The 13,680-nt window shown below is 42.6% G+C and overlaps 1 protein-coding gene across 1 annotated transcript in view; it reads right to left on the reverse strand.

Moving 5' to 3' along the window:
* Nucleotides 1-13,680, reverse strand: part of maml3 (mastermind-like transcriptional coactivator 3) — a 147,015-nt gene that overhangs the window by 65,789 nt on the left and 67,546 nt on the right. Inside the window, exons 2-3 of the mRNA XM_079264803.1 lie at nucleotides 3,342-4,082; nucleotides 878-1,810 (exon numbers count right to left, since the gene is read on the reverse strand). Of these exons, the coding sequence (XP_079120929.1) occupies nucleotides 878-1,810; nucleotides 3,342-4,082 (1,674 nt within the window). The remainder of the gene's footprint in view (nucleotides 1-877; nucleotides 1,811-3,341; nucleotides 4,083-13,680) is intronic.

The raw sequence follows: 13,680 nt of genomic DNA on the forward strand, positions 1-13,680 counted from the left end.
TGGAACAGCCGTCGTCCGGTGCATTATAAAGGACACCTGACACCTGGCTGAACCACCGGAGCATTCAGAGTGGGTTGTGCTGGTCGCCGGGAAACAAACTGCCTGAGGTGGGCTTTCAGTAATGACAACAGCTAGCTTGGCTTAGTGGTCCAATCTCAGCCATCAGTCAGCTGTGACAGATTGGGGATATGAGCTAAGGAGCCGTTTAGCTTTGGTGTTTGCCTGGTGTGTGAGTGCATGAGCTTGTGTGTCTGGGGGAGGAGGCTATCAGTGCTGCTAGTGTTGCAGAGGCATCAATACACTCTCGACAGGCCATTTTCCTATGCCTATTTCCAGCCCTGGCTGGTTGCTGGGGCAACTACCGCCATTTTACCTTCTCTGGCTGAACATTTTATAAAAGAGAAATCTGTAATTTGTCCCAAGCAAATGCTTAACTTATCTAAAATTGTTCCACTGACACTACTTTGTCTAAAATAGAGTCCAAACTCATTTTTAAAAAGAAGGAAAAACCCTCCAGTGGACAGTCAGTGCTTCAATATCTCTTCAAATCAAAGTCACACGGTCACTCTTCCCCCTATAACAACCAACCAAGGAGATAAAAAAAAAAATCAGGCACGCCCCCAACAAAAATCATCTAAACCAGTGTTTTCTTCCCAAGGCGCACTGCCGTGCAGGTTGTACAGGCAGCCCTACTTTAACACACCTGAAAGAAATGAATGGCTCATAAACAGGCTTAGAAAGGACTCGATGAGGAAGTTCAATATTTTAAACTAAACCTCCTTCTGGACCAAAGAAAACCCAACAGGATCAACAACACTTCAGTTGAAATGCAAATAAAATCGACGGGGTATTAAAAACCACCAGACTGCTCACTTACCTGTCCATGAGACTGCATGGCGCTATACGGCATGTTGTGGTTCAATGCTTTCTGCTTCATCAGCATCATCCTCTTCTGCTCTTCACTCAGGTGTGCCGTCTGCCCTGGGATTGGACCCTGCGTCTGGCCTGGCCCCGCCCCTTGGCCACCGCCTCCTGCACCACCCATGTAAGGTGGCATCATGGCGTTCTTAACCTGATTGTTTCCTCCCATGGGCGGAGTCATCCTTTGGCCCATGTGATCCACCCCGCTGCCACTGAAGTGACTCAACGGTTTGGTGTTGTTGTAAGACAACATGGCAGCTGTTTGCTGCTGCTGCTGCTGTTTGGATAGGGTGTTCTGGTTGATGCTGTTTGGCTGTTGTTGACCCATCATGCCCATGTGGTTGTGAGGGAGGTAGTTGTTCATGGGGGCTTTCGGCCCATTGTTGGGTGTCATCCCAGCCACCAGAGGGCCCTGTGGTGTGTTAAAGGCTTGCGGTGGGTACATCATGGGGCTGTTGGGTTTATCTGGGTTGAAAGGAGCAGAGTTATATGGACTGGTTGGGGCCCCTGCTGGGGACCAGTTAGCTGCTTGTTGCTGCTTCTGCTGCAGGAGTTTAGCATGTTGCTGAGCCATTGCTTTTAGCTGCTCTGCTGGGGAAAGTTCAGGTGTCACTGGCCCAACAGGCTGACCTCCAGAAGTAACGCCCGCTGCTGCAGGTCCGGTCCCCGCCTGACTGACCCCTGGACCTGGGTTCATCATGTACCCATTCCCTGGCCTGGGCACTGACTGCGTCTGAGCCTGGGTTGGAGTCTGAGGGGAGCGAGCAACGCAGTTGTGCAATGGTGAACCTGATGCCATAGCAACGGCTGGAGACTGCTGCAGGGGTTGCTGAGGAGGCGTTCCATTGGCAGTGGTAGCAAACTGAGGCCCTGATGATGATGGTCGCACCTGTGGAAAAAGAGGTGGTCCATAAAAAAGTCCAAATAGGTAAAGAGCTTTGTCAGGAGTTAACTGACCTGCTGTAGGTTTTGCAACGGATTTAGAGCAGCAAGTTTTGATCTCACCCTTTTATAAAAGAAAAATCGCTGACGCCTCGGATATTTGAATATAGGGCTGGACAAAATTACCAAAATCTCACATCCCGACATAGCTAATTTATATCCCCATAACAATATAAAATTGTTTGTGTAATTTTGTGTCAGTCATCAGTTATGTGTCAGATGTGCTTGGCAACAGCAGCAGTGATCTCCTTACATCTGCGGGAACTATGGCCGTATGACGTTTTACGGGGAAATACCTGTTGCACAGTTTGTGTCTGGAGTTTATTATGAGCTTTCGCTTCCACTTGACGCTCCTTTTGCTTTTGACTATATTGTTTATTCTGCATTCTTTATACTGATTCTTGCGCAGGTGATAAAATGAGTTAGTTGTGTCGGAGTCCGTAGTTGGGACTGTGGGCTAGTCTGTTTATATCCAAACCGCATCCATGCAACAGAAATTTACCCTCTTTTAGGAACAAGCTCATCAGTTTTGGTTGGCTGGTCATCTTTTAGTGAATTATCCTGCTCTGAAACACGTCTGCTACCGTCGTTGTCTTAGTTTGCTTATGTATTACAGTGTGCATGCTGTAAAGCACATCTTGACGTAAAATACTGCAGTAAAGCACCTTATTGTGGTGTAAACGATAGTGCCTCATATGAAATGATAGACAGTTTCTTTCATCCAAACAATATATATCATCATGTCGCCCAGCCCTAATGCACTACAATCCACTATATGACATTTGGACTATATACCTCCACGGTGATACGCTTAAAGCGTTGTATTTTTTTCAGTGAAAGAAAAATTTGACGCAGCAAAGGAAAAGGATAATTTTTTGCTGTTTTCATTTCAGTCTTTAGGATTAAAGCTATAGTAGGTAATCTTGATCAGAGAGATTTTTTTACTCTGTGTGAAGTGGTTCCTCGTCCTGATCGTAGTTTGTAATCATGAACACAAGAATTATAGTTACACCCCTCAGTTTACTGTAATTCTGTATAAACTCTGACCAATCCAAATGTTCGGACTAAAATGGAGATGTTAATTTCTTATGTTTTGTAAGCTTCTTCTCTGTCAGAACAATACAGCTTTCATATAAAAGGGAAAACTAAAGGAGTTTGGTCTAGTCTGGCCTGTCAGTGTTTCATTTAACCTCCAGGCTCCTGGAAGTTAAACATTTTTGATGAAGTTACAGCAAATTCCAGAGGGGAAAAGGAAACTAAAAGGTGGAGTTTTGCACACCGATCAGATATGGGGATTCCCAGAAGAATGACTTTTGGTTGTCTTCCATAGGGATGAACACGGATGTGGAAACAGACTGTGATGGAAATTACTATTCTCTGTGTAAATGCAAGTTAATGGCATGTAAAGAATCGTACTTTTACTATTTAACAAATATAGGTAAACAAGATTACTTAAGCTGGACCATCGTAAAACTGACCTGTGGTGAACCAATGGGGACCTGTGGCACTCCCTGTGGAGGTTGAGGGGGAGGAGGCAGAGCAGTCGCTGAAGCTGCACCCCCTGCACTCGCCGCCGTATTCCCAGCTGCTTCCTGCGGGCCTGGTGTCTGATTGTTTGCTGGCCTTCCAAACTCTGCCTCCTTCTTGTCCTCAAAGTCCTCATTAAAAAGGTCGTGCATATCGTCCTCTGGCACAGTGTTTGCCAGCTCATCGATCAGCTCCTGCCACTCCTGGTCATTGAGGTTGATGTCAGAGAACAGTTTGTTCTGATTGGACAGAGACTGGGAATCAGAGGACTCCATCCCTCCCCCATCATCCAGTGGCTCCTGTTTCAGGTCTTTGAGTAGGCCGAAACTGTCCTCCAAGTCCAGTGAGCCATTTAGCTTCATGTCCGGGACATGGCTGCCACCGTTCTTCCCGAGCTCATCCGAAGCCCGGCCCGTATGGGTGCCGTTGCTGTTTGTAGTGCTATTCCCAGCAGAAGTGTTGGGCCCGCTGAGTAAGGGTTTAATGTCCATTTGGTGATGCAGGGGAGAGATGGGTGGCACATTGTTGCTATTGTTGTTAGGGAGGCCTGTTAGTGAATCCAAACCACCGGAGCCCTCCTTCCGTACCCGTTTGGTGGTTGGCGAGTAGCTGCCGCCATCACAGATGCCATTCTGATCTCCATTCAAGGGTGATCGTGCACTGTCCAGCTTCCTCTTTACAGTTTCCTGGAGCTGTAAGAAAACAACAAGAAAACATTAAGGCTACAAGCCAACAGAAATCAGACGTGTTAGCAACAGAAACTTTTCTGTGGTCCTCATGGGGGTCATGATGGAACAACACAAAGTACAAATCAATAAGGCAATGGGCTGATCTTGCCTAACTCCAGGAATTGTCATGAGAAAGCAAGACGTGTGCTGAAAAGACAAATCAATTTAATTTTCAGTCTGCAGTCAATCAGGCTAAATATTGACCACACCGGTGAGTTCTCACATGGAGCATATCCTCTGCACTTAACACACAGACATGTATGTGGAAACATGAGATGGCTGGATGCCCTCGAAGGGAGCAAATCCTGCAGATGTACACGTGACTTTCTAAGGAGAGACAGGAAAATCAAAGGAACAGCTGTATCTCCACATTATTAACATAACCCAATGAGCAGATGAGCTGCCTCTGTGAAATCCACAACCCATTCTCAGCTTTACTGTGGGCAGCCACCACATCATCCTCTGAACTCTACTGTCTCGCTGGCTCGGCCGTGGCACAAACAAGATAACAACCAGGTGCTAACAAAGTACGACTGGCAGTTAAAGTAATTACTGTCATACAGATGGAAAAGAGGTGGATAGGAGGACTGGATGGACAGTAAACAGTATCTGAGACATGACAATGAGACCTGCTGCAAAGTAAAGGAAGCACAAAGCTCACAAGAAATTAAATAAAAACTTTTAAAGTTAGTTTTTTTTTTATAAGCATTCAAGTTGTAGACCTTACAGATAAAACTGCTTTTAATGATCAGCAGGGGTGGGTTTACAGTCGTACCACACTTTCGTCACTGAGCAGAGCGAAGAAAAAAATGATCCATTAATCAAAACTCTTGGTCAATAAACATGACAATTTCTTCATCACTAGCTCACAGTTTGCGATCCACGTGCTCAAATATCCATAATTTAAGCTTTAAACTTTCTATCGAACTTTCAGATGATTTAATGGAAAGAGGAAGTGTGTCAGTAAGTGCATGCAGATGCTGAGTTGTTTACAAACAGATTCTTTAATCAATCAATGCTCCGCGTAGGTCTGTCGCAATAAGTCAATAAGTCAATTAATTGCACAATAAGAAAAAATGTGCGCAATAAGTTTGCCAGACGCAATAATTTTCATTTGTCTGCCTTTTCTCTCTGGCTCACTCCGAGCGAGTGCCGCTTTTGTTTTAAGACAATATTAACTAAACACGGCAATACTACAAGTTTCCATCTGCACTTAAAACACAATCAACTGCAGTTTTATCCCAGCTGGGGAAAAAATATTAAAAATCTGCCTGAATGAACATTCATGTTACAAACTGCAAATCCACAACTTTACAATGACGTGAAAAATGACATACCGAAGGCGATCAAAGATATTCAATTTTACCATTCAACCTCTGGTCAAGTCCAAACATGTTCCCTTATATGAGCTCAAAAGAGCTTTAGAGACCATTTGTTCCAGATACATTGTCAAAACCTCAGGAGAAATCCTGATCTGTTTCAGCAGACTGGGGAGTGGATTGGCACAAACTAGTCTGCACATTGAGTTAAATGTTCTTTAGAGATTAAAGAATGTTAATCTTTGAAAGAGTGTACTTGCATTATTATGATATTGTTGTTATTTTAGTTGAAAATGGTCTCAAAATGAGAAATATAGTCGCTTAGCGCAATATTATCGTCTATCGCAATCATTTCTGAGACAATTATTCGAATGGCAAAATTTGTTACCGTGACAGGCCCAGCTCTGCGGTGTTTAAACACCACCGATCAACAATTCTGCAGGTTATAAATGCTTCCTCAGACCTAAATTAAAAGGCTTTTCAAAATCTCCATCCATAACCTTGTGTTGGATAAGAAGTGTTGCAGCTGGGAAACATCTAAAACCTGCACGTCACCTGCTTTGGTGGACCAGGATTGTGGACCCATTAGGAACCAGAGCAGATGTAAAACCAAACAAAGTACAGGCCAGGCTTGCAGAGCTGTTACCATACAGCACAGTACCATGTAGTGGAAAAGCAGCAGATTTAGACTGATTCAGAGTTTCATTCTAAGTTTTACCAATCTATCCAGTCATTTTCTATTCCTGCTACTTCTAATGCAAGGCAGCTGGAGACTATCCCAGCAGCAAGTAGATGAAAGGCAAGGTAGACTCTAGACAGGTTGCCAGAACATCGCATGGCCAGAGACAAAACAATCACTCACTTCAAGGAAGAATTAAGAGTGATCGATTAGTCTACCATGCATGTGTGTATACTGTCAGGAGTCCATGGAGAGAACATAAAACTTCCCACTGAAAGTCGTAGTTGGAACCTGTCTAGATTCCCTGATCTTATCACCTCTGTGCCAAAACTTTTCCTTCTTAACAGCACCAGCCACATAACAGGACATGGATATCAGCTTTACACTGTGTTTGAAATGGTTTTGTTCAGTCTGGAACAGCATGCTTATAATGTGAGCCTTAGAGTTCAAAGTAAGCCTCATATTTTTTTTCTTTTCAGGCAGCTGTGCCAGGTAGCATCACATCACAACGACAGGAAGCGTGGCAGGGTTAGAAAAATATACGTTGTTACTAAATTGTTACTGACTACAAAGTTTCTTAATCATCTTTATTTTTCTTTTAAGTTGTGAAAACAGCATTTGAACCAGTTATATTTTTTTTATGAATGTCTGGGACTTTTTATCTTTTAGGTCTAGCTATGAGTGGTAACTGTTGACATCATTATGTCAAAAATGTGAGTTTGTGGTTAAATGACTGTAGTTGCACAACCTTTTAGCTTTCTGCTAATTTCATTGTCATGATCTGCTCTTACAGTCTTAAAGCAGTGTGCAGGAGACGCATTGTCTTGTTTGTCTCTTGGTGATTCACAACTGCAGCTGTTTCATTGTAATAAACTTCAGAGGGAAAATTTGTTATTTTACCATTTTTGAGCTGATAAAGTAAATTTATTTGGCGTTTTTGCCATGAATCAACATTTCTGTTTCATGTTGAGATTATTCCAGGTATTACAGAATTTTACATTTGAGAACTTGTAGAAGCTGAAACATTAGAAATGTTAATACATCTGAGCCCAGAAAAGAGCTAAATATTTGTCATCTTTATGGAGACGTGTCACGGCACTGCTAAGGCGAGTTTGGCTGTCATGCTGTGGTGGGTGGGGCCAGGTGGGATTGGCAATCAAAATGATAAATGCCGTTCTGGTGTGAGAGGTGCGGTGGACACCAGGGATTCCCTCTGAAACTTGGTGTGGATTTTTGTTAGTTCTTTCGTCTTTGTCCAAATCAAATAAACTGATTACGAAATGGGCCGAGGTCTGCCGCCAGAGCTAGCCAGAGTCAGCTAGGTCAGATCCCGTACCGGCAGGTGATTCAGAGAACGGACCGCCCAAAGAGGCACCCGCCACAACAGAGCTTGGAACCACAGGTAGGCCCTTACCCTCCTCCGCAGTTGACGGCCAGACTTCTTTGATATGCACGGCATCAGCCCTAGACTGGGCCGGTGGCTGTAAAGCGGTTGACATGCCGGCGGACGGTGTCATGACACATGATAAATCCAAAAGAGGTAATTGAAGTTAATCTAAACGTTAAATCAGCTCGATTTCCAATTTGTTACTTTAACGTAAAGATATCAGAGCTGTCAAACAGAACGTATGAACAGCAGTTACTAACTTGTGTAATAACTGCATTGACATTTGACATTATTGCAGCATGACGGACCCCTTACAGCAACCATTTCTCTGTTACGATGACAGAACTTTGGGGGGGGGGGTGTTTATAGGAGAAATGCAACAACATGAGCCGACTGGCCCTGTGGATTGATTTTAGCATAAAATGAACAACCAATAAGCAAAAAGTGAAGCTGTATAAGCTGAAAGCACCACGCCAAAGCTGAACATGCGTTGCTGGGCCTTCCAGTTCGACAGGTGGCTACATCTTTCTGCTGATTTCATAGAGTCGCAACGCATATTTCAGACATAGTTGAAAATGGTGATTAATCTTGATTGAATTGGCAAACTGTGATTAATCTAATTTAAAATTTCAATCGTTTTACAACCCTAATTTTAATGTATGGCAGCCTTATGATATTAAACACCAACATCTTCATTGTGCAAATGGCAAGACAATGGGCAGCATTGTGACTTACTTTACTAGATTTGCCTCCAGCCCAGGTAATCATTGTAAATAAGGACCTGTTCTCTTTGGATTTATCTGGTCAAGTAAAGGTTAGCTAAAAAGAATAAAGAATTTGTACTGTACTGAGAAAGACACAAAGGCATTACATACTACAGTCCGTTTGCAAAAAGCACCAGTGTGTTAAGTCCTCATTGTCACATTTTGAGGATAACATTTAGACTGTGGTGAACAATGAGAGCATGCAAAAATTAAATTAGTTTGGGGCGGGGGAAGGAGACATGGTTGCATGATAATTTGGGTGTCTGTGCAATTTTTGTACAATTTAATAAACTCTCAGTCTCAATTTTGCTCCTAATGAAGTTGGCAGGGAAATAGCAGATGCTATTAAAATGACAAATGGGAAGCAGGGACCTCATTTAGGAAGGTTCCCAGGGTGCGAATTTTATGCTCAGTCCCAAATTCAAACCAAAGTTTAGGGCGCAAACAAAGAGGTGATTTATTTTATGTGCATCATTGTGCAAAACGTCATTAGTTATAATAATAAAAATTGTATACACACACATTTTCTATATATAAAGTATAAGGATAAACATATAACATCATGTAAGATGGGGTGGATAATGGGTTTACAAGGTGGTGATGATAACTATAAGTTAAAGAGACAAGAAACACTGGAGAGTACACTAACTGTCCTCTCATTTAATGTCAATGTATGATTCTTTTCAGCTGATGCACACACACACACACACACACACACACACACACACACACACACACACACACACACACAAAAATGTAAACATACAAAAGACTCATCCATAGAAGCCATTCACGAGTCATATGCATCATCTACATTTCAAACAACCAGCTGGAAAAAAAGAGGAGCTCAGAAGCAGCAAAATATTTTGTAAAATCCACACTTTTCAGCTGTCAAATGTGAAAGAGTCAAACACACACAACACGTACACAAAGGAAGCTCCTTGCACTGATACGTGTGTGTGTGTGTGTGTGTGTGTGTGTGTGTAAATGCACATTTAGATCTTTGTTATTCAGATGGAACAACAGACAAAATATATTCAGATTGTATTCTGACCCGGAGGTGGACCCATTCAAGCTGGCAGAAACAGAGACACACATGCCCCATCCCAAACACACACACACACACACACACACACACACACACACACACACACACACACACACACACACACACACACACACACACACACACACACACACACACACACACACACACACACCACAGCAGCACAACATCACACAACTCATCCTCAGTTCTGCTCTTCAGATTTTCTTGATTCACTGGGGTGTGAATGTTCACCACAATAGCTTACAGTCAGCCTCATTATTGTTACCAAATTATAAACGCTATGTATTGGCAACTAAAACCACAGTACACGCGTGTGTGTGTGTGTGTGTGTGTGTGTAGATGAGACTTGAGCTTGTGTGCTGGTGCAGCTATTACAGACCAAAACATGAGAGAACACACATCACCACTGCCATCACAGGGGTCTTTAACTGTGTGTGTATGTGTGTGTGTGTGTGTGTGTGTGTGTGTGTGTGTGTGTGTGTGTGTGTGTGTGTGTGGTCCTGTAATCAATGGGTTTAAATAATTCATGTCTCCTGTACACAGATTTATCCATATGTGTGTGTGAGTGTGTGCATGTGTGTTTGTGTGTTATAGGCTTTCCCTAAATGCCAGTGACTCACATTGATAATAACAGACTTGCCTTTCAAAGCCCACCTATAAAAACTCCCATAATTGTCCAGGTGGTGTGAACCGTGGCACCCCTCCCACATGGATGCATGCGCACACTCACACAAGTTTTGAACACACACCCACCTATAAACATTTTCCATTTAACCTTCATGATAAAACCCTGGATGCGGAGATAGAAACAAAGAAAAGGAGTCCGGGCAAAGAGAGAAAGAGAGTGAGAGAAAGATGGGAGGATTGTGGTTGTGTCTGCTCGTTGTGAGTCAGCGTGCCACAGCCGGAGGGATGAACAACAAAACTGTTCGCTACTACAGAATACCTTCTATTAACTCCAGCTAATTACTCCTTTATTTCTTTTTAGCACAATTAGTAACCTAATTGCACCTCTGAATTACTGTAATATGCCTGTCATGCGCTGCAAACTTAATTTGACAACATCTACATTTGTTTAACAATGAAGTACCTCTGAGGTGAGCTGAAATGAGAGGAATGAATGTTTGTGCGTCTGGGAGAGCGACGAGGCGACATCAGGGGTCAAAGACAAAGAATTGTGAGGTAGTTTAATCAAGCTGGAGTGTTTAGTGAAAGCTGGTGGGAAAAAGAGCATCGCCGCAAAAGAAAAAAAAAGAAAAAGGACAAGAGCACGAAAAAGAGCAAAGTCGGGAGCGAGCGGTTCGTCTTTCCCCTCCAGCGTCTCGCTGTGTATTCTTTGACATAAACACCTGCTGGCTGCTCCTCTGACTGCTGCCACGACACACAGAGAAGACGCACAGAGACAAAGGTGAAACCAGAGAGAGATGCACGCTCGCGAGGTGGAAGAGGGGGGATTCATTTGTCGGCAGATGGTCTTTTTCTTTTGAGTGAAGACGAAGAGGAGGAGAGAGGGTGAAGCAGAGGAGATGTGGAGTTGGGGCGGGGGTGGGGGTGGGGGGGTGTTAGGTAGCTTGATGGAGAGGCATAGCGCGCCAAATGACAGCAGGGAGCAAACGATGAGAGGGTGATCAGAGAGGAAGAGGGAGGGAGAGAAAAGGGATGGAACCACTAAGGTGCTGTTGTTATAGCAACCTGCTGCTCTGGTGCTTTGTGTGCTGCATCCTCCTTCCTCCTCCTCCTCCTCTTTCTCTCCGACAACCTGCCTCGTCTACCTCTCTGCATCCTTTCCTCTGCTTTGCTCGCTCTCTCTCGATGTTGAGCATCGTATCGATCACAAGTCTCGACATTAAAGGAGCAAGTCGATGTGGAAGCATCTAGCAGATGCTTCCTCTCAGGGCAACAGTCAAATATGAAATCCTTGTCCATAAATGACACCTGTACAGTTTAAAATCATAAAGCTAATCCAAAGTAAGGCAACATCTGTAAAAAAAAAAAAAAAAAAAAATTCGCTATAAGCTCAGAAAACCTCTTTCCAACTTCACAACTCCCAGTACAGCGCACAGTCCTTCCAGCAAAAGGCACACAGTGTGATGACCACCACAAGAGAAATTTACCTCGGCATCCTGTGTTTGTGGTTAATCTGTAAAACTCCAATACATTTTTTTTTTTTTTTTTTTTAGTTTGGTCAGCTTGTTTTTATGTAAAAATACATGTTTAACCCTTTTAATCACGATCAACATCCAGATGTTAGTTTTTCAGGACAGCCTCAGTTGTCAGATTATAAAGCTAATAATATTTCATTTGAATGTTTCTATCGATAAAGAAGCATAAAGGTCAACCAAACTAAACTGAATGTATTTCTACAGGACTTTGTAAAAATAGCACACAGATTAACAGTAACCAAGCCTTTTCTGCACATTATTCTTTCAAGTTTTAGCTTTCAGGAGAAAAGAATTCTGGAAACTATTTACATATTTGCACTTTTCCTCCAGCTGTTTGCTCATTATTATTATTTATTTTATTATTATAGTTATTTATGCTACTATTTCCTCCCTGTCATCACAAAAACAACTCCAACTTGGCTTGTTTTTGGTGCCGCTGTGCAACTAAAACGTCTTCCTGGTTTTATTCCGGAGCATAGAGTTCACCTGGTCATCTTTGGCTTCTCCTGACTGGAAATTACCGTCAATTCAAGTCATTTAATCCGTCAAACGTTTGAGAGAAAATGGCTTCATGGCAATTTTCAGGTCAAAATAGAGGTCTCTTAGCGACACTGATCTGATTTCATGATGAAACGCGGTTTTATTATGAATCCCACATTGTTGTTTTACCATGTAGCTTTTCTGAATAAACACGACATTTTGGGGCTTGAGGGGATATAAAAGCCTGAAAAACCCCCATAGATCACCTTAAAGGTAATTTATTGATCAGAATTAACCCGATAGAGTTAAACGCTACAGATCCGCTATGCTACAGACAATTTAAGCAACAGCGCTCAGGAACACCAGCGATTTAGGAGTTTTAAGTGTTAATAACATCACACACTTCCACATCAGGCTCTGGATGACTTTTCTACAACGTTTCACCACATTTCAGACAATTTACCAACTCATTTAGCAGTCAGGATGGTGATGAGAGTTGAGTTTTTATGTCTAACAAATCTGTAACTAAAGCAGAGACTTCCACTATCGCAGGACATGACAAGGTATCAACAAGCGGGACATGATGAAAAGCTTCTTATTCCCATGCAGCACTGGTCTGCAGCAGATACAACCAGTGCTGATCTTAGACCTCTGTAGTTCTTTCATGGTTTTGACAGAAGGCTTCTCAAAAAGTTTTCTGAGAAACCAAAGAAAAGAAAACACATAGCCAAGCATGTGAATCCAGAAAAGTAAAAGTTAAAACTTTTTAGGAACTTCAGGTCAATTGATTTGAAAAAGCTCTCTTAGCTGTTAGCATGTCAGGGTTATTTACAAATATTTTACATCTCTTTGTCTTCTTTCCTTTAAAGTGGAGCTCCTGGTTGTAAAAAAGACCAAAAAAAAAACCCCAACTTGACTGTTTTTGCTTAGAATTATTATAGAATTGTTTGGAAAATGGACAATTTCTTGCTTCCTGTTTAACGTATTTAATCCGGGATTTAAAATAGTTCAGGGTATGAGAATGTTAAAAACACAGCCATCAATCTCAGTGACAAGACAAGAGAGATGTTAACTCCCTCAACTCCTACAGAAATCCTGCATTGCGTAACCGTGCCACCCTCCCTACCCCCACCCACATGGTTGCAGAAGACTCGCATGGTGTCAACACATTTGGATTTTAATGACCCGATCACGAAGAGCCCGTCACACCGCGCGGCAATGAAAATCCTGTGACGTGAACGTGGCGCGGCTAACGGCTGATCTTTCTAGCAAATGTTGTCTGTATGCAAACAAAACAACAACACGGTTAGTTTAATAGCCTCCATGCGAGACGCTGCAGCCGCTAACCTCTGCACAGCTTTCTCAGCAAAACGGCTTTCCACCCAGGTGTTATTTTCTCTAAACGTCTGACTAAAGCTGGATCTGTTAAAAGCTTGGTGATGAATGGCAACTCTCCCTTTTCCAGTTGCACACAATGGCCAGATTTACTGGGTGTTTTTTTTTTTTTCCCCTCCAACAAAATGTGTTTTTAGTTGATTCTGTGAAGTAGTTAATCGAGTACCAGATCTAATCATCATGTTTGATCCGAGGCGGCAACATATTAAGTAAACATGTGATGTGCAGTATCACCGCTAAATATTGTAATTCTGACGTGACTTCTAAATAAAATACTTGTATTTCTGCTGCGAACACGTGAATCCTT

The sequence above is a fragment of the Telmatherina bonti genome, assembly GCF_933228915.1.
Source record: "Telmatherina bonti genome assembly, chromosome: 3".
NCBI lineage: Eukaryota > Metazoa > Chordata > Actinopteri > Atheriniformes > Telmatherinidae > Telmatherina > Telmatherina bonti.